The following is a 19,056-nucleotide window of genomic DNA, read 5'->3' on the forward strand; positions in this document are numbered from 1 at the left end:
TAATGCATAGCGCATGGCACAGTGACTGCTTTAAGCAAGCAGCCATTTCACTTCGTGTGACTCTAGCGATGTTTATGGCAGCAAGGATCGTTCGAACTACCCAAGGCGTAAGACTGTGAAATAAGATTCAGTCAGTTGTTAAACGTAAACAGTAAAATGGAAGTTGTTGAGAATACATTGTGTAGGGTTTAGAAACCAAGAATCATTCCCCCCACTACGAAATAGGTATCAGAGCAAAGATCCGTAATTTTTACGGTTCCGTAAGCATTGCAGCCCCGATTTCGCCCTATTTTCATTAGCTACTCGCTCAGACGCTGTGTTCACTGCACTCGAGAGCTGAAAGACAGACATTTCCTTTCTGTGTCACACGTCCAGTCCTATACCATACTTTCTAAGTTGGGCTGCAACACCTAGAAGTATTACAGCCGGAGAAACCCAAATGTTGTATGAAACGTACAGACCGTTAAGACGAGGCAAGAAGGAAGGTCAAAACTTTTCGTGTTTCATGAAAGAAGATCTCGGGAGGTCAAGCGTCTTGTTTCACCCAGCGGCCTGTAGGCCTACCTCAGCGGAATTAAGATATTCTCACAAAAATAAATAGAACTACACAATGAACACAAAATATGTGACAAGATTTTCAATTTAAATATAAGGTGTTTAGTATCATCTAGACCTACTTCTTAGAAAAAGTGTGTTAATAACTGGAAACAATTTTCATCCTTTCTCTGCTGTTTCTAAATATCTAAACATTTGTTATGGTGTGTAGTTTGTTTGCCGTCCCTGTCAGTATCTATACAGAGTCGGATTAACATTCGGTTATTGGTGAATAATTAATTCAAGAGGATTTTGAAAGAGACAGTGGTGGCATAGTTCATGTATTATCCCGAAATTTGACTGGAGAGACTGAGGAGAACCACAAAAATTTCAGTCAGAATAGCCGGCGTCCCGGTCGAGAGTCGATCCGAAAGACTTACCGCTACACTAACCTGCTCGATATCTACACACTTGTCTTTGAAGTTCTACATAAAAAAGTGAAGCTATCCTTGTAACAGGCCGTGAAGGCCCATAGGGTTGTGAAACGTCGAGGCTCCCACATCTTCTAGACAATCGGATCACAGATGGCGGTGAGTTTGTCAGCCTTACACGCCGGCCGCCCTTTACCCCCAGGATGATTCCTGGTACTCATTTCTGTTAGAGGCTGAGTCGACCCCAGGACTATAATGCGGCTGGAAGGATTAGGTAAACTAAAAAATCACCACACCAGGACTCGAACCCGCGACCTTCCGGCTTGTAGCATAGTGCCTCAACCAACTACGTTACCGCGTGTCCCATAAGTTCTACATAAACAGTTGTCATGTTGAAATTTGACTAATGTAAATAGAAAGGCCGCGCCATAGCTCAAGCGCTTAGTCGCTGGCTTCCCACAGCGGCGGCCCGGGTTCGATCCCGGGTCTAGTCAAGTGGGATTTGTGGTGGACAAAGTGGTGCTGGGGTAGGTTTCCTCCGAGTACTTCGGTTTCCCCTGGCAATCTTCATTCCACCAATTGCTCCACAATCACCCTCACCTGTCATCTGGGGCTGGTACAATAGGCCAGAAGTGGCCGCAGTACAAGGGACTTAGTCCCACCACACTAGCAATAAAAAAAATAATAGGGGAAAAATAAATGGGGGTCGCTTCAATTTACACTTTTCAAAATCAAATCCTTAAGCATATTTGTCCTAATAGCACTCAGCTATTTTATATATACAAAAAGTTTATAAATCAAATGCACGCTTTCCTTCCAATCTATCCCACACATATTGACTTTTTTGCAAAGGATACATAAACGTTTGAAAATAATCGTAAATTTTAATTGCTGAAGTATATTTTAATAGAATCAGTTTTAAACTTCCTCTCTGGCGAAGTTGATATGCGACATTGGAGTCTTACCAGTAACAGCTAATGTATATTCAAAAGCCAAGATGAAGACGAACGCCCTTGGAATGACCCAATGCTAAACACTTCAGCTCTGAGCAGGTTTCAGTTGTTAGCTTCAGGCTTCGAGAATTGTCAATATCTTTATGCGCCATTGAAGTATGGACGGTTGGAGTGTACTCTGACTTGAGTAGTGCATTACAAATTGTGGGCGTCCTCAGAGAAGCACAGAGCGATAGGACTTCGTTTCATGCGAACAGCTTCGGGTTCATCAGTTTCACGAACAGTCGCAGCTACCATACGCTGATCTATTTTGAATTAAATGTAGTTGAATATGCAGCGAGAAACATGGTCTTATTATCTGACATTAGGCACATTTGTTCCAGGAGAACCGTGGGTAGATATTCTGGCGTACCCAGTTCGTCATACGTACTATAATACCAGGCACTTGAAATTATACAGGGTTATTCATAAGTTCGTCAAACATTTTGAAAATTTACAATAAATAAACTACGCAACGGATACCAAATTTTATTACACTGAAATAGTGACAACCTCACTAAGTTCTTTTTTAATAAAGTTTACAGATGCTCAATGTGTCCACCTTTGCTGATACGGCAGACATCTATGCGATAATCCATTTCGTCCCACGCCCGTGTCAGCATATCACGGTTTATCAGAGCCACAGCAGCGGTGATACGTTTGCGAAGATCCTTGAGATTAGCAGCCATGGAGGCTTTAAAAAACTTGGGGAGATTCATTCTCTATCGGCGTAAGAATTACCACGATCCGATGCATAGTTTATTTGTTGTGAATTTTTAAAATGTTCCACGGACTTATGAATAACCTTGTACTTTACTGACGCCATTTTACTTAGAAAAAATTGTACTGACAAGTTGCCATGCTATGTAAACTTCCTTTGTAATATTGACTGCAGTGGGCAGGTCAAAGAGGCAGTGGCCAGTAAATGAATGCTGTGCGTATTCACACCGCTTTCCGTCGCTGGTAAGTCGGTAAAGATGTCCCCGTGCTGAACTAATTAAGCACTACGCCATGAAGACGTATGTGGGAGTGGATGTATAGATCCACATTTTCGTGACCTCGGCACTGGTTGGAGGTGAGTGGTCAGCTTCACGCCCCGGCCGCTTACCCCCGGTACCCATTGTATAGGAGGTTGCTTGGACCCCAAAGTTGGTCTGGACGATTGGAGAAATGAAAATCTTGACCCTAACGGGACTCGAACTTCAAACCCTAGGTCGACCAGTCCATAGCCAGTCGCTATACCGACTGCACTATCCCGGCTCCTCCGTCGCTGGAGGATGTAAATTTTTATTTGTTCACTCCTTTGTTTAACCGTCATTGATGAAGCTCCGCTGTTGATATTCAAATTCCGTTAAGAATATGTCAGAATTTACCATACAAGGAAAATTGTCTATTTTACAGCTAGTTACGTTTTTCGTTTCTTTTCAGTGATGGAACTTTTTGTACCATACATTGTTTTCATTCCTTATGAAGAGTCAAGACAATTAAAATTAATTTATTTGTCACCTGCCAGACAGAGTGATTTTTGAGAACTGACGTGGCTTATTTCCGCACGCCTAGTTTTCAATTTGTCATGTTCAACCCAGATGAATATTACGTCACTTGGATTTTAATACGACATAAAGGCATTGATTTTTATGTTGTGAAAGCTCGCGTTATTATTAATTATTACGATTTGTGGATTTATACACTGTGAGGGGCAGGTTGGATACAGGTCCTCGGAGAATCCAGAGATTCTTTACCGATCTATCAGAATAGGTTTATTAAACTTTATTTTTCAGTCATCAACTTAACAGACAATAAGTGCACATCAAGAAACCATCTTTTCACTACTATCTCACTTGTAACTCTCAGTCAAACTGCAAGCAACTAAAGGAGATAATAAATCAATTAAATATTATATATCGAGAAAACAGCTAATTATTTATTTACATTTACTTATATATATTTATTTAATATTCATTATCTCCCCAGACACTTCACTGATATCGTAATATTACCTGTAAAATTAATGCGCTTGCTTTACCTTCTTTCCCCTGGATGGAGAACTTGATAAGAAACAGAAAGGCGGAAAATTAAGGCATTTTAAAGGACTCTTACATAGGTAAAGATAAAGTTGCCCCTGTGCTTAACTAATTAAGCACTACGCTATCGAGGATGTTGAAGGCACGTGGGACTTACACAAAATTTGTATTTTGAGAATATAAAAAGTGTTATACGGTACTTTATGTCTCAGTTTAAGCTGTTCTTTGTGCCCAACTTCAAATGATTGGCTTCTCCCGAGATCACGTAAATAGAAAATTAGATTCAGAGTTTCGAAATACGACGCAGAGAGAGACTGTATGAGAAAGTTGCTCAGCATAATTTATGCTAAGAAGCTTTTGTTTCTTGCAGATATTTATTTCCCTTCTTGGAATCGTCAAGTCCTGCCCATTCCAGCAGTGCTGTCAGCTGCTCGCTCGGTGATGCTTCCTCCATGCGTGACCATGACTCAAGACCTCGCACGTGATTCTTACAGTCTGTACGACTGACGCATCATCAAGTCAAAGTACGCGTCATTGTCGATAGATGCGCTAATACCGGAGTAGTAGTTAACAAACTCCTCTTCTGTCACCTGCAATCATCACAGAATTGTGTTAGAAACCAAATTATCATCATCACCATGCACTGAAGCTTATTACTGGTATCTGCTTTGGCAGAGATGAAAGTTGTGTTACAGGATGTAAAGCTACATATGCAAATGGCCATCTTCATGATCCTAGGGAGTGCGCGCTTCGCAACAAGTGGAGCCGGTCTGGATGGCGTGGCGAGGATATAAACCCGGGCCCATGCCGGCAATCGAAACCAGCCCTGTAGCCAATCACTCTACTGATAGATGAATTCCGGCAAATTATTATTATTATTATTATTATTATTATTATTGGCCACTGTGCTGTTAAGTTTGCACATAAATAAACACGAATTGAATTGAATTAAATTATTAGGAACCGGGGTAGCGCAGTCGGTATAGCAACTGGCTACGGGCTGGACGACTGAGGAGTTCGAGTTCGAATTCGAGTCCCGGTAGGATCATGAATTTTCTCTTCTCCACGTCGTTCAGACTGGCTCTGGGGCCCACCCAGCCTCCTATCCAATACCGGGGACTCTTTTCCCGAGGGTTAAGCGGTAGGGATATGAAGCTGACCCCACACCCCCAGCTAGTGCCGAGGTCAAGAAAACGTGGATCTATACATCCATTCGTCCATGCGTCTTCATGACGTAGTGCTTAATTAACTGCGCACAGGGACAACTTTACATTTACCTTTTTATAATCATTATTACTGTTATAAAATTGCCTTATATTTGTATTTTATTTGTATGTGCTTTTCTCTCTCTCTCTCTCTTCTTCACTCGGGCTCGCTTTGTGATTGGTCTTTGCGCTGCCAAGTTACCGTGTAAATAAATGAGAGTTGAACTGGACTGACTGACCTTGCCGTCTCTGGTACTCTCATCTTTCTCGAAGTTATTTAGGAACTTGCTGAGGATCTGTTCCTCTGTCTCCTCCCCGCTCATGTACCGAGGGTTCATCTTCACAGAGTACACGCCTCTGAGGTCGTCAATAGTGATCACTCCATCACCAGTTTTGTCTAATTTCTTGAACGCTTCGTTGATCACTTTCAGTCGTGAGTTGGACATTGGGGGCTGAAAACATGCGAACAGTTGTAATTTGTATTTTCACACCTGTTGTCACATTTATTTCTTTGAATATTAGACATATCGAATACGGGTGTATTGTTCTTAAAATTTTATTGTATTTAAATGCGCTTCTATCAATCACAGCTCCTAATTATTCTTTTCTTGTCTCCAAGTCTGTAAGTTTCGAATATTCACTAGTCAGGGATTGATTGACTGATTGATTGATGAGTCCTGGATTATAAAACTTACAGGAATAATTAACTGTAATTTGAAGGTCGGTATGTGTACAGTCTCTCCAACTTCACACATTCGTTGTACAGAATACATTTTATTAAAAAAATAAATGTATGCACACAAAAGGCCCAGGCAATGCCCATCCGGCCTTCTGTAGCACGGTCTTATTCTATCATTGGGGTCTCCCCACAATTTTTTAATATATTTCTTAACTTAACTCTAGGAGTATACTTGTACTACTAATATTTTGTACTTTTAGTCCTTTTTCTTGTTTTACTAAATTTAGGGATTTTGTTTATGTAGTTAACAGAAGCGTTGCACATTTTTTTTCTTCTAGCTTTAACTGACTTTGGGTATTCTTTTTTGCTGTTCTCAGACAAAACGTCCATTACTGTTGCCCTTTGGTCCTCTGTTCCTCCGTTTCCAGCCCACCACCACATTCGCGTTCAGCCATGGACACTGTTTAATCTGTTTAAGCTTGCTCGAAGACTGGAGTGGCCTACTCCCATACGTTTTATTGACAGGAAGGTGTGTCTCCTGCCATCTATCGGTAAGATTACCTACTACAACAAGCTCCGTATAACAATTCTGACACGTTTGCGAAGCTCTCAATTATCAACAGCTGCCCACTAATTAGGCTACCGAATAACTCAAGCGGTTAGTCGCTGGCTTCCCACCGCGGCGGCCCGGGTTCGATCCCGGGTCTGGTCAAGTGGGATTTGTGGTGCACAGAGTGGCGCTGGGGCAGGTTTTCTCCGAGTACTTCGGTTTCCTCTGCCAATCTTCATTCCACGAATTGCTCCACAATGACCCTCACCTATCATCTGGGGCTGGTACAATAGGCCAGAAGTGGCCGCAGTACGACTTAGTCCCACCCCACTAGCAATAATAAAAAATAGGCTATCTAACAATATGGTATCAGCACACGAAAGTTCATCACCGCTAGGACGTAACAAAGCACGATTTTAGACATGGACATGCACCAGTTCCATCCATCTCCAACGCTCACCACCCGTCACGTTAAGACTCATCTTCCTATTGCATTTCAGTGTCTGTAAAAATATTGTTAAGTTAAAAATGAGTAGTTAAATAAACGAAAAGGCAATTTTTCTGTCTGTTGTCTTATCCTACGGTATCCTGTATACATGGGTGACAGAAGGATCTTAACATTGTTTCTTCAGTGATGGCATTCTAAGAAAATTACTGTGGGGTTTTGGCCTGCTGTCTGTTTTTAAGAAAGAAAACGTAGTTTCACAAGAGTATCACGCTGTCTGTGGTCTCTGTGTCCGTCATTTAAAATTTTCAGTCACATGAACTATTTGAACGAAACGCGGATCGAACTTATGCCACTGTAGGTCACTCTAATGTCGTACGTTTTAATTTCCCATTATAAATAATGACAAAATGGGGGACGCACGAACTTGTAGGGTCCCAAAATTGTGTATGGTTATGGATCTTGTTAAGATGTTCAACTTTTGTTAATATAGTGCTTTTGTAGCCTGTAAAATGACAACATTGGGGCAATACAAACATTGCCTCTAGCTGTACGTTTGATAGCGATAACCAACGAACAACTGGAGTTAACGAAACTTGATGAGCGGACAAAACTGTAAACGTATGAATTGCGTATACTTCTAAAGTATTCTTTGCAATTGTAAGACAAATTCAACGTACTGTACACAGTATTTGCATTAGAGTAACATATAAAAAAAAACAGATAAATTTGTAAGAAGCTGTGAATGTAATGGATCTTTGTGACCATGAATCTACGCTTGGAAATCCTTGTTTTGACTCGGTACTAACAATGAAATACAACATTCTTAATCTTCAGAAAGATACGTCGGACTTCAAAATAAGTGAATGTTACCAAAGTAGCTATTCGAAAGCGGGAAAATATGTCATTCTTACGGTTAATATTGCATTTAAGCATCCTGTTGCATTAATATACTTTTCACTAACTGTAATTCCGTCCCAAATGCAACTTATTTATTTCCTTCTTCTTCGTATCGCGGAACACCACCACCAGCACACAGGAAGGGCGAGGAACATCCAGACAGAGGGCATACACGATAACTATATCAATATTTACAGAGCAACATACAAACAGACAGTCACGCGCTGCGCAGTAATGCAAACAAAGAAAATCTACGCAGTGTTGTTTGGAGAAAGAGATGACAGCCCCAAAGCAAATACTGAAAAATTTTAACTAAATTTTAACTGGACTTTATTGAGTTTTTATTGATTTTAATAGAGTCCATTATTTTACATTAGGACATATCGCATTCATATATGGTAGAAACAGTGGGATATACCACATAGTGAAATGTTTTGGGGAAAAGAACACCTGATGATGATCATGTACTGCCGAAACGTTTTGTGAAAGTGTAAAAATAAGGAGAAAATAAATAAGTTTCATTGGGGACTGAGAGATATTTTGTGAAGAATCATTCTTATGGGGTTATTTCTAATGTATAACGTTTACCGGAAATAGAGCGGCAACAATCTAAAGTTCAGAAACCATTGTCTTGAGATTAATTGGCCCCTGATAATATTATTTAACAGAATAAAAATGAAACACAGAAATTATCAATAAGCGAAACTTGTATCAGGTAAAAATAAATGAGATCCTCCCAAAATCGGGTCAAACGCGATGACTGATTGACTGCTAAATTGCTGCTGGCCCTCGCCAGCACAGTGATTCTTGGTTCCGATCCCACGGGACTCATGAATATGTTCTACACTCTGACGGCTCTGAATACTCCCTCCTTCCGCACTGAGCTAACTCACAAACACTCTTGTGACATGACCGAAGTGTAACGAGGGTTGAATATAACCTGCGATCGCTAGAAAACAAATGAGGTTATGAAATCCAACGCAAAAGTAGACGATTTGAGGTTCTCGCAGTGGGTGGGCATGAACAATTCTACCTTCAGGGATATAAGGTGAAAGTTGTCTTTTACTTGAAATGCATAGCGTTATATCCCAGAAGGGAGAATTGTTCACGACCACCGCCACGAAAACTGAAATCCGACATAATTTGTCAGTAGCTGTAAGTCTACAGGGTGATTCACGAAGTTTTACCCCCACTTAGGGAGGGCATTCCTGAGGTAATTTGGAACAAAAAATGTTAATATACTAATGGTATCCAACTCATAATTAAAGAGATACAGTAATTTGAAAACTGGCGAAAAATATAATGAGGATGAGGATCTGTCCACAAATACAGGATGTTTCACGACTTTAGGGCATAACTGCAGGAGGTGATTTCCTAGGTCTTTTGATAAAAAAAAATCATATAAATATGTGTCCGATTTTGGACAGTTACGGAGTTATGGCCGTTTTAAACTCAGAATAGAAGGTAACAATTACTGACAATAAACGGAACAAAATAATAAAACAGCATAATACATGATACATTTAAAGTATGAATGTAAAGTTAACTTCGTGAAATTACCTTTAATTTGAATTGATTGGTGCTTAAGCTGATTTTCGAAAATGCCATCGCCGGCCGCAACACAGGCTGCCGCTCGGTTGTGAACCGCGCCGGACATACCAACCCACCCCGCCTTAGGTAGCTCTCAAGTGTCGAGATAACGAGAACGCTCTGTCTGTATTTGGCTAAAGATAGCGACCCGCCAGCTGACAGACACGGTTCATACGAGGGCGTGTACGGGAATGAAAAAAACGATCATAACTCCGTAACCGTCCAAACTCGGACACATGTTTATATGAACTTTTTTGATCACAAAGACCTAGGAAAGCACCTCCTGCAGTTATGCCTTAAAGTTGTGAAACACTCTGTATGTTAGGAAGAATATTACCTGAGATTGAAAATCAACAGGTTACTTTCTATACCGTTACAAGAAGTTCTGCTGTATGTTTTCGAGGAATCTTGGTTTTATATCTGGACGTTGCTTAGAATGACATTTCATTGTTCGCGTAACTATATGTTGCCGTGCGTAAGACTACTGTTTCCTTCTCCATCATAGTGCTTATACAAGTTAATACAATGTCTATTGTTACAGATTTATATAATAACAGAGGCTGACATTGAAGTCCTTAATTTGCGACAGAATATAACAGACAGTGAGACCTATTATAGCGTGTCGTACCAGTGGTTGCGTGTTAGAAGACATTCGAAGTAGGATGGTTGTAACTTCAACAGATCCTCAGTGGGTCTCTGTGTGCATAGAGACAACGGTCTTTGTGAAGTCCACCACCCAACCATAAATAACCAGAAATAAATCCCAGAATTACCGTGTTTTCAGACTTTGTCCATCGTCTGGTATTCTAGAAGCTAGAGAACAAGACGTATCGGAAACTTGATCTGTTTCTGCTCTCAGATGAAGGGGGAGACACCTACTCTGTTGGGTCCCTTAGTCACTACAGTGATTGAGGTTAGCTCTTTCTAAGGGACCCAACAGTGTAGGTGTCCCCCAACCCCTTCACCTGAGGAAGAAAAGAGATCCAGTTTCCTAACCGTTGTGTTTTCTAGTTTCTAGATTCTGTATGATGGACAAAGTCCGAAAATTCAGCAATTCTCAGTACTATACACCGACGGCAGAACTCTTTAGGATCTACAAGAAATAAATCTGCGAATCTGGAGACTTCCGGTTCAGAGATTTTGAACGCTGCTCTTCTACTCTTTAAGGCGGAGGCAGTATGTTCCTTCGAAACGTCGGCAAACCTCCACCAGACTACAATACGTCATACCCCAGAAGACAATAATTTTCATAGCCACCGTCGCGTGAGCCTCAAATCCCACGTACTTAGCCTTTATGGAAAGGCTACTGCGCAGACTCCAAAACCTACTAATCAAGAAATTCTAGTTACTCTTTTCCACTGAAGATGGAGGTAACACATTTGCCGCAGTGAATATTTGTCTGTGCCATGCGGATTCACACTTACAAATTTTATAATCTTTAGAAATAAATTCGTTCATAGCCAGCTGCCATCGAAAACAACATAACTTACGCAGTTTGTGAAACACTGTTAAACAAACCAAACTGTTTTTGTTAAGCACTATGCCAGTGTGCCCTGGTTCTTCTGTAGAAAGCTGAGGAGACCTAAGTATTATCTGGACGTGTTTGTAGGTTCGTGCGTCTCTTATCCATTTTCTGACAGTGTGGGACGCCGTTACCCTGTTTGGACATAACGAAATCCGGAGATAGCAAGATATGCAGTGGGTTAGAATCTATTATCATGATTTTCGTACCAAACTTTATGAGCCTTTAGCAATGACCCTTACGGTGGGACAGAGGGACGGACATGGTGGCATAAACTGACTTTCGTTATAAAATGAGAGAGAAGAACAAAAATGAATCTGTTTAAGGCTTACCCTAATGGCTGACAGGAACTCATCCATGTCGATGCTGCCACTCCCATCCTTGTCGAAACGGTCAAACAATGCTTTGGTTTCTTCTTCGTTCAGATCCATTCCTGTATCATTCATCCCTTCTGTGAATTCTTCAAGATTCAGCGATTTGTTACCGTCATCATCCATGCGTCGAAATATCCTGAAATGAGGAAACAGGAAATATGGTTGCTACCAGAAATTTTCACGTTCAAATGAAAAGTCATTGAACGACATTTAATGTAGAATATTTAATGTATATCACAAAGTAAACAAGTGAATAAGTCATAGTTTGGAAAATGTTACAAAGCCCATATATTAAACATGAGTCCTGATTTACCGCTGACGGGGCTCAAGGGCAATGAAAATGTGGAGTCCCCTGCCAGCAACAACAAATGTAGGTTATGACAATTTATTACTATTATTGTTTTTATTATTGACCTTAAATCCTGCACTTCCCTTTTGGCAAATATTAGTGTTCGTGTTCCTCCCAGCAATCTTAGGGACTTCTCACGGTTTGGTGTTGGTCCCTCTAATAAACACTGTCCCTCTGCTCGGTGCGCCTGTGCTGCCAACGCGGGGGGTAAAGATCTCGACATATTTGCAATCGGAACAGTTTCTGTCCATCATATTTATACTCATCACCCTAAAGTTGTCAATATTATTTGTTCACAATCCTGATGTTCTCTGTTATGTAGTTCTTTTTACCTCTCCCCAACTTCCTTTTTTGTTTTTCGTTTGTTTACTTCTCTGCATTAAGGTGTTTTTCCTCCGGTGCTTGCCTGTAATTTGTCTCTGACTTTCTGCTGTGTTTGTCCATAATGTAATTACTAGTATTGTATCTACACTGTGCTCTGTCTGTAATTGGCCTTGTGGCTGTTGACTCGGCACATAAATAATGAAAAATTGAATTATTATTATTATTATTATTATTATTATTATTATTATTATAATTGTTATTATCCTCTGAATATGTATACTTTTCATTTCTTAATTAAATATTTGTTTCATTTCTCACTTCTTAACTTACTTAACTCACTTCTCACACTTAGATTTATGTTAATGAAATTATTATTATTGCTATTATTATCATTTGTTTGTTTGTTTGTTTAATTTTCTACATTATTGTGTTTTCCCAGTACTTGCCTGTAATTTGTCTTTGACTTATAATGTGTTTGTCTATAATGTAATTACTTTTATCTACACTGTGCTCTGTCTGTAATTGGCCTTGCGGCTGTTGACTCGGCACATAAATAATAAAGAATTGAATTGAACTGAATTATTATCTCTTATAGTAACTAAGAATTTTTACTGACTTTTTGTGATTTTAGGGAAGCGACTGTCTCAATAAAATCTTAGATTTTATTACTATTCTAGGGAGACCCCGGAGGACTGCCCCAGTTATGTCCCCACAAATCTAGCCTTTAGAGTAAGTTAGAATATCTCGTTGTTGCTTCACAGTAACAAAGATACATTAACTAAAGAAACTGCTTATCTCTTAGACTTGAGAGTCTCACAGCTGTGACTATAGAAAGACGGAACTTATGGAATGTGACGCCATATAGTCTGTTAGAATTTCAGTGATGTTTCGGAGAAAATTACTGCCTCCATTTCAGGGTTGAAAAGTAGACAAATAACCAACAAGAAGCACGCAGTTCGCGCTGCCGCTCTAAACAAGTAACAAAAGAGAAGCAGACTTATGCAGTGCTTGCTGCTTACTTGTTTGGCCCTTAAGATGGAGGCATACCTACTCCCGAAATGTCGATAAATTTCTACCAGGCGGCATTTCTTCACATTCCAGAATATAGTAATCTTAATAGTCACGATGTGAGATCCTCAAACTTAAAAATCTCTTTCCGACCAACGTAAAATTGTCAGCTATAAGAGAGACCACATCTTTTGTTATTACATAGTTCAATCAGGACCAGCCGAAAGCTTCAATGGCTGGGGTTCAGTACCTGAGAGAGACGGGAATCTTTCTGTTCCACAATATGTTCGGGGGCACGCGGTAGTGTAGTTGGTTAAGGCACTATGCTACAAGCCGGAAGGTCGCGAGGTCAATTCCCGAAAAGGTCATTGGATTGTTTCAATTGACCTAATCCTCTCAGCCGCACTATGGCCTGGGGTGGACTCAGCCTCTAACAGAAATGAGTACAAGGAATCTTCCTGGGGAGTGAAGGGCGGCCGGCGCGTAAGCCTGACAACCTTACAGCCATCTGTGAGCCGATTGTCTAGATAATGTGGGACCCTCAACGTCTCACAACCCCATGGACCTCCATGGCCTGTTACAGGGGTAGCTCCCCACCCCACTATCTTCAGTCCGCCTCCGGGGTGAAACCACGATTCTGTCTAATGCGTAGTGCTGGCTCTTTTCCTGGTTATTAACGTTATTAAGTGGTCGAGGAGTGAGGTTCTTTGCAGCATAATTACCGTGTATCCTGCTCGTCTTTATAACGCGCAAGCACATGTACTGTTTCTTGCCTTATGTTTATTCAAGAGACTTGATTACCGACAATACGTCTCTTAATGGCAAAGTGGTCGCTTGGTAGACCTTGGTAGGGCTGCAGATCGGTGCAGGCAGAAGCAAAAGGAAGAAACGTTAAGTTGAAATAAACATTGTTGCTTTCTTTATCACTGTACAGTCAATTATAACACAAATTTGGAAACTTGTTTAAATTAATCATTCTCTGACATGTTTAGACATTTACAATGCCATCCTCAGGGGTACGTATTTACCTGCTTACTTATGGAGCTGAACCCTTCTTGATGAGAAGCCAAATCTGCATCTACTCAAGAATATTCCAGCATTTTATGAAACCCAGGGTTCATTATCGTGTTCACAAGAGCCCTCCACTGGTCCCTATCCTAAGCCAGATCAATCCGGAGTACATATTTAGTAATATAAAATAAATTAGTTAAAGGATATTCTCCATGAGTATGCATAAACTGAGAAAAATAATACAATATATATATATATCAAAACTGTAGAACCGATTAGGATCGAATAGTTATGAATTTTGTTTAACTACATTATGATCGAACAGAAAAAAACAAAATTTTTAATAAAATGTGCTTCAGTATTTCATAAACATGTTAAATTAAACGGAGGTGTTGATCGAGGTTTATTCATAAAGGACTCTTCTGCCAGAGTTTACATCTATGAAGAAAATAAATAGATCTATAATAAAAAAACAAAAATGAAGCTCAAAAACCTTGGTGTCGCACGTAATTTCGAAATTACATTCGAGAAAATCCTAACTTTTATTGGTCATATAACATTTTGTAGATTTCATGACGAATAAATATGGTGAAATCTTCTAGGTCGATCGGCAGACCTATGTACGCATGTATAAGCTCTTGGTTTTCTTAACTATTGCAGTTGAATTAACTTTAAATCGATCCGTTAACTATGATAAGTGAAATCAAAGGTTCAGCACCGCTAATACCGAAGCTCACACTTGGGCACGACCCTGAGCCACTCCTATCTCCTCAGTCTATCTACGATTAAGTAACCAGTGTGTTATTTGTAGGAATGCATAGAGGATATTGGTGGGAAGGCCAGAAGGAAAGAGACCACTGGGAAGACCAAGGCGTAGATGTGTGGACAATATTAAAATGGATCTTAGAGAGATAGGATGGGATGGTATGGATTGGACTGATCTGGCTCAGGATCTTGTGAACACGGTAATGAACCTTCGGGTTCCATAAAATGCTGGGAAGTTCTTGAGTAGCTGCAGATTTTGCTTCTTCTCAAGATGGGCTCAGCTCCACAAATAAGTAAGTATTCGTATCCCATTCCTAGCCATCCTACCTCTCTTAGGTTTCACTTCTATCAAGGTGACCTATATAAATCGCGAAATTTCTGATTATGTAATATCCCACAAACTGAATCTTTATTCGTCAGTTAACATTGCAAACCTGTCCCTGGTACCTGTCCTCGTAATAACGAATGGATATGTCTGATGTTTGCGGTTAAGTTTGATTTAAAATTACATTAGCTTTACCAGCCTCCTATCCATTGGGTACCGGGGGCTCTTTGCTCGGGGGGATAAAGCGGCAGGGGAGTGAAGCTAACCACTCACTTCTAACTAATGCCGAGGTCAAGAAAATACGGATCTATACATCCACTTCCCCATACGCCTTCATGGTGTAGTCCTTAATTAGTTAAGCACAGGAACAACTTTATATATTTTTTTTTCCTTGGCACTACGGCCCCAGTGGGCCTAGGCCTACCTCCATGAACTTCGCCGTTCACTTCGGTTTTTCTAGATCTTACACATTCGGTAGGACTCCTTGGGCGGGTGATCAGCTCGTCGCAAGGCCTCTAACTGTACACGAACACAGAAAAACGCACACACACAAACTAAACATCCATGCCCTGAGTGGGATTCGAACCCACGATCTCGGTTTCCAAGCGAGCGAAGACAGTACATGCCAACTTTACCTTTACCGTTAGCTTTACCAAGAAATGTAAATCAAATGGTAGTGTTTCTGGTTTTCGGTTAGTTTGTCCGATTTTATCCTGGGTAATTCATTATTCATTAACAATTTTATTATTCCATGTAACATACTTTGAACTACTGACGACGTAGAACGAATGAATGAATGAATGAATTAACAAATATATACGCAAAATAATTATTCTTGAAACTAAGATTTAATTAAACATTTTCGGTCAAATAAAATTCTTTGGCTATATTAACCTACATATCAATTTCACGCAATTTTCATTACTAGCACGTCCTCTTAAACAATAACATCAAGTATATTATTATTGACGTTGTTATCGTTATTATTATTATAGACTGTCATATTTTGTATTTTTCTCTTTAATTATTTTTGTGTACTCGTGCTAACTTTGTAATTGGCGACTGTGCTGTTAAATTTGTGCGTAAATAAACACGAAGTGAATTAAATTATTTTTTGTGTAAGTTATAAATATACTAAGAGGAGAAATACTACCTGTTATTGAATAAAATACAAATTCGATTAAAAATACAAAACGGCCTGCATTTTTCCTTTAAAGCTGTTATGTATTTATGATATTCTGCTCACCTGCCCAGCCCCAAGATGCCAGTTGTCCCTCTGGACAGGCACAATAGACGCAACTTCTCCACTGGATCTTTAACCACTGTGATTTGCCGTTTGGCCTTGCCCATCATTTCGGCCTCTTGCCGCGTATTCGCTGACTGTGGCCTGTTAAACATCCCTGAAATTGCAAACAAAAAAAAAAAATTAAAAACTTACACGGCCTATCAGAAGTGGGCCTCCACGGCCTGTTACATGGATAGCTTTACCTTTGTTTACCCATTTCTGGCAGGATACTTGAATATATGAAATTATGATGGGCTGGGCGTTGTCCCTCGGATACATATGTGTATATACATATATACTGTATATACACACATACACATACAAGCGCGCGCACGCACACACACACAGATATACAGCCGTCTCAGTAGCTGCGGGTATTATATTCCTGAAAAAATGCCATGGTTTGCAAGGTCAGAACCATGTGAGATGCTGACAGCCTGGAAAACTGCGACTGCTATTAGTACTTAGCAAAGTCTAAGTTATCTGTTCCTCAATAAAGACAAATATTCGAAGAAAAATACAGAGATAAATTACGAGTATGAAAAATGTCATAAGAAGACGGACCACGGTGATAATGTGAATAGCAGGAAATGGATTCGAATGTCATTAGAGTCCTTCCCCCAATAAATATACCTCTCTTGGTGAGGAAACCGTCAACGTTTCAGTGTATACACAAACAGAAATCGCGCATACATAAAACAAAATGCCGCTGTTGGCAAAATTGGTACAAATTAACATTTTGGGGGGCACTTGAAATGCACGAATGGCAACACCTACGCTGGTCAAGGCGAGTTCATTTATGTGTATATATATGCCGGTCACGGTAGCCGAGCGGTCTAAGGCATATACTGCCTTCGTTCTCTCGGAAGCCGGGATCGTGGGTTCGAATCCCATACAAAGCATGGTTGTTTGGTGTGTGTATAAGCTTATTCTGTATTTGTGTTGTCCTCTGTATAGGTAGAGGCCTTGCAACGAGCTCATCACCCGTCCAAGGAGTCCTACCGTCTGTAAAATGATCATGAAACTGAGAAATCAGCCTTTTGGTCTAAAGTGGGAGGGAAGAGGAAGGAATATATATATATAATTATTCATAAACTTCGTCCTGTTAATATTCCAGAAAATGCAAAGGGTTTTTAGTAACCACTTTATCTTAGGACACTGCAGAATATAAAAGAGATGGGTTTTTTTTTCTTGGCACTACAGCCCCAGTGGGCCTAGGCTACCTCCATGAACTTCTCCTTTCACTTCGGTTTTTCTAGATCTTACACATTCGGTAGGACTCCTTGGGCGGGTGATCAGCTCGTCGCAAGGCCTCTACCTGTACACAAACACATGAAAACGCACACATGCAAACTAAACATCCATGCCCTGAGTGGGATTCGAACCCACAATCCCGGCTTCCAAGCGAGCGAAGACAGTACATGCCTTAGACCGCTCGGCCACCGTGACCGGCATAAAAGAGATGTACAGACATAAAATTCAGCAGTGCCTACAGATGTAAAGATGCACAGGCACAAACGCGTAATGACCGACGGTCACTGTGACATGTGAGGTGGAATTACGCTCTCTGAACAGAAGCCAAAGAACACGAATTTCCAGATTTTCTGGAATGTTTTCCAATTGCTCAGTAACGCATCTGTGCTGCAAGGAGCTTTCTCATTTGGCTAACTTTGGCGTTCTCCTACCTCTGGAAACGCAGTTTCAGCCTCATGTTTATGTATATTTTTTCTTGAATCCATTCCAGATTTTTTCTTTCGCCTCCTGTGTCTGCTGTTCACGCCTGAACGATGACAATAGTGAATGTTCTCTCGGTTTTCCATGCCCTACAAATAAACAGTTGGCCGCTATATTTCCAGGCATCGTTCTCTTTGAATGAAGTTTATAAAATTGAGTTGTTGAATTTCATGAATATTTTATTTACCTTTGTTCCGAAATTATAATTTCGATACTATTGTTTGACCATCCCGTGATAGAAAGCGAACGTCGATGAGAACAAAAAGAAAACGAAAGGAACTCACTGAACAAGAGCGCATTCGTAAAGAAGCGAACGGCTAATGGTTTTTAATATTTCCTATCCACAATATGCATGACATTTTTTTAGTGTACTGCTCTGTCAGCGAAACCGGCCGGAGAACAACGAACCCTTCATTTCCTTCTCTGTCATCCACACAATAAATGCATCTGGCTGTTAGTGGCCTTCCTTCCCGCCTTCGCATTCGCAAAAGTGTATAATTCTCTCTCTCTCTGTGACTCTACAGCCTTTTGGACCTTGTCCGCTTTTTCAGTTTCTTAATCTATACACAATCGGTAGAACTCCTTGGACGGGGGATCAGCCAGTCTCAAGGCCGCTACCTACACACAGGACAATACAAACAGAATAAACGCATACACAGGCTTCCATGCATTGAGTGGGACTCGAGCCCACGATCCCCGTGTTCGAGAGGGAGAAGACGATTCACGTCTTAGTCCGCGCGGCCACTGTGATCGGCAAACATATAATTACTTTAAGAAAATAACGAAATTAAAAACAGTTTCGTAAATGAACCATGTACCTTAATGAAGGGAAGTTATACACGTACAACTAAAGTGTTGTTGGTTTTTTTTAAGTTTATGCTTTCACTCTAAGCATACTTCTAAGTCATTCAATATAGGAGATGTTAAAATATCACGTATTTTAATCTGCATGTTTCATCTTTCAGAACATGTAAACCATCTCAGTTAAATCTGATATGCGGTAGGGGAT

At 40.3% G+C, this 19,056-nt stretch overlaps 1 protein-coding gene across 3 annotated transcripts in view; it reads right to left on the reverse strand.

The window, feature by feature from the left end:
- Positions 1 to 3,712: 3,712 nt before the first annotated feature.
- Positions 3,713 to 19,056, reverse strand: part of LOC111872364 (calcyphosin-like protein) — a 58,611-nt gene continuing 43,267 nt past the window's right edge. For all 3 annotated transcript variants that reach the window (XM_023866165.2, XM_023866164.2, XM_023866163.2), the window contains exons 2-5: positions 16,275 to 16,428; positions 11,205 to 11,382; positions 5,426 to 5,638; positions 3,713 to 4,571 (exon numbers count right to left, since the gene is read on the reverse strand). In XM_023866165.2, coding sequence (XP_023721933.1) covers positions 4,470 to 4,571; positions 5,426 to 5,638; positions 11,205 to 11,382; positions 16,275 to 16,426 — 645 coding nt within the window. In that variant the 5' untranslated portion in view covers positions 16,427 to 16,428 and the 3' untranslated portion in view covers positions 3,713 to 4,469. The remainder of the gene's footprint in view (positions 4,572 to 5,425; positions 5,639 to 11,204; positions 11,383 to 16,274; positions 16,429 to 19,056) is intronic.

This window comes from Cryptotermes secundus, unplaced genomic scaffold (genome assembly GCF_002891405.2).
Source record: "Cryptotermes secundus unplaced genomic scaffold, Csec_1.0 scaffold144, whole genome shotgun sequence".
Taxonomy (NCBI): Eukaryota; Metazoa; Arthropoda; class Insecta; order Blattodea; family Kalotermitidae; genus Cryptotermes; species Cryptotermes secundus.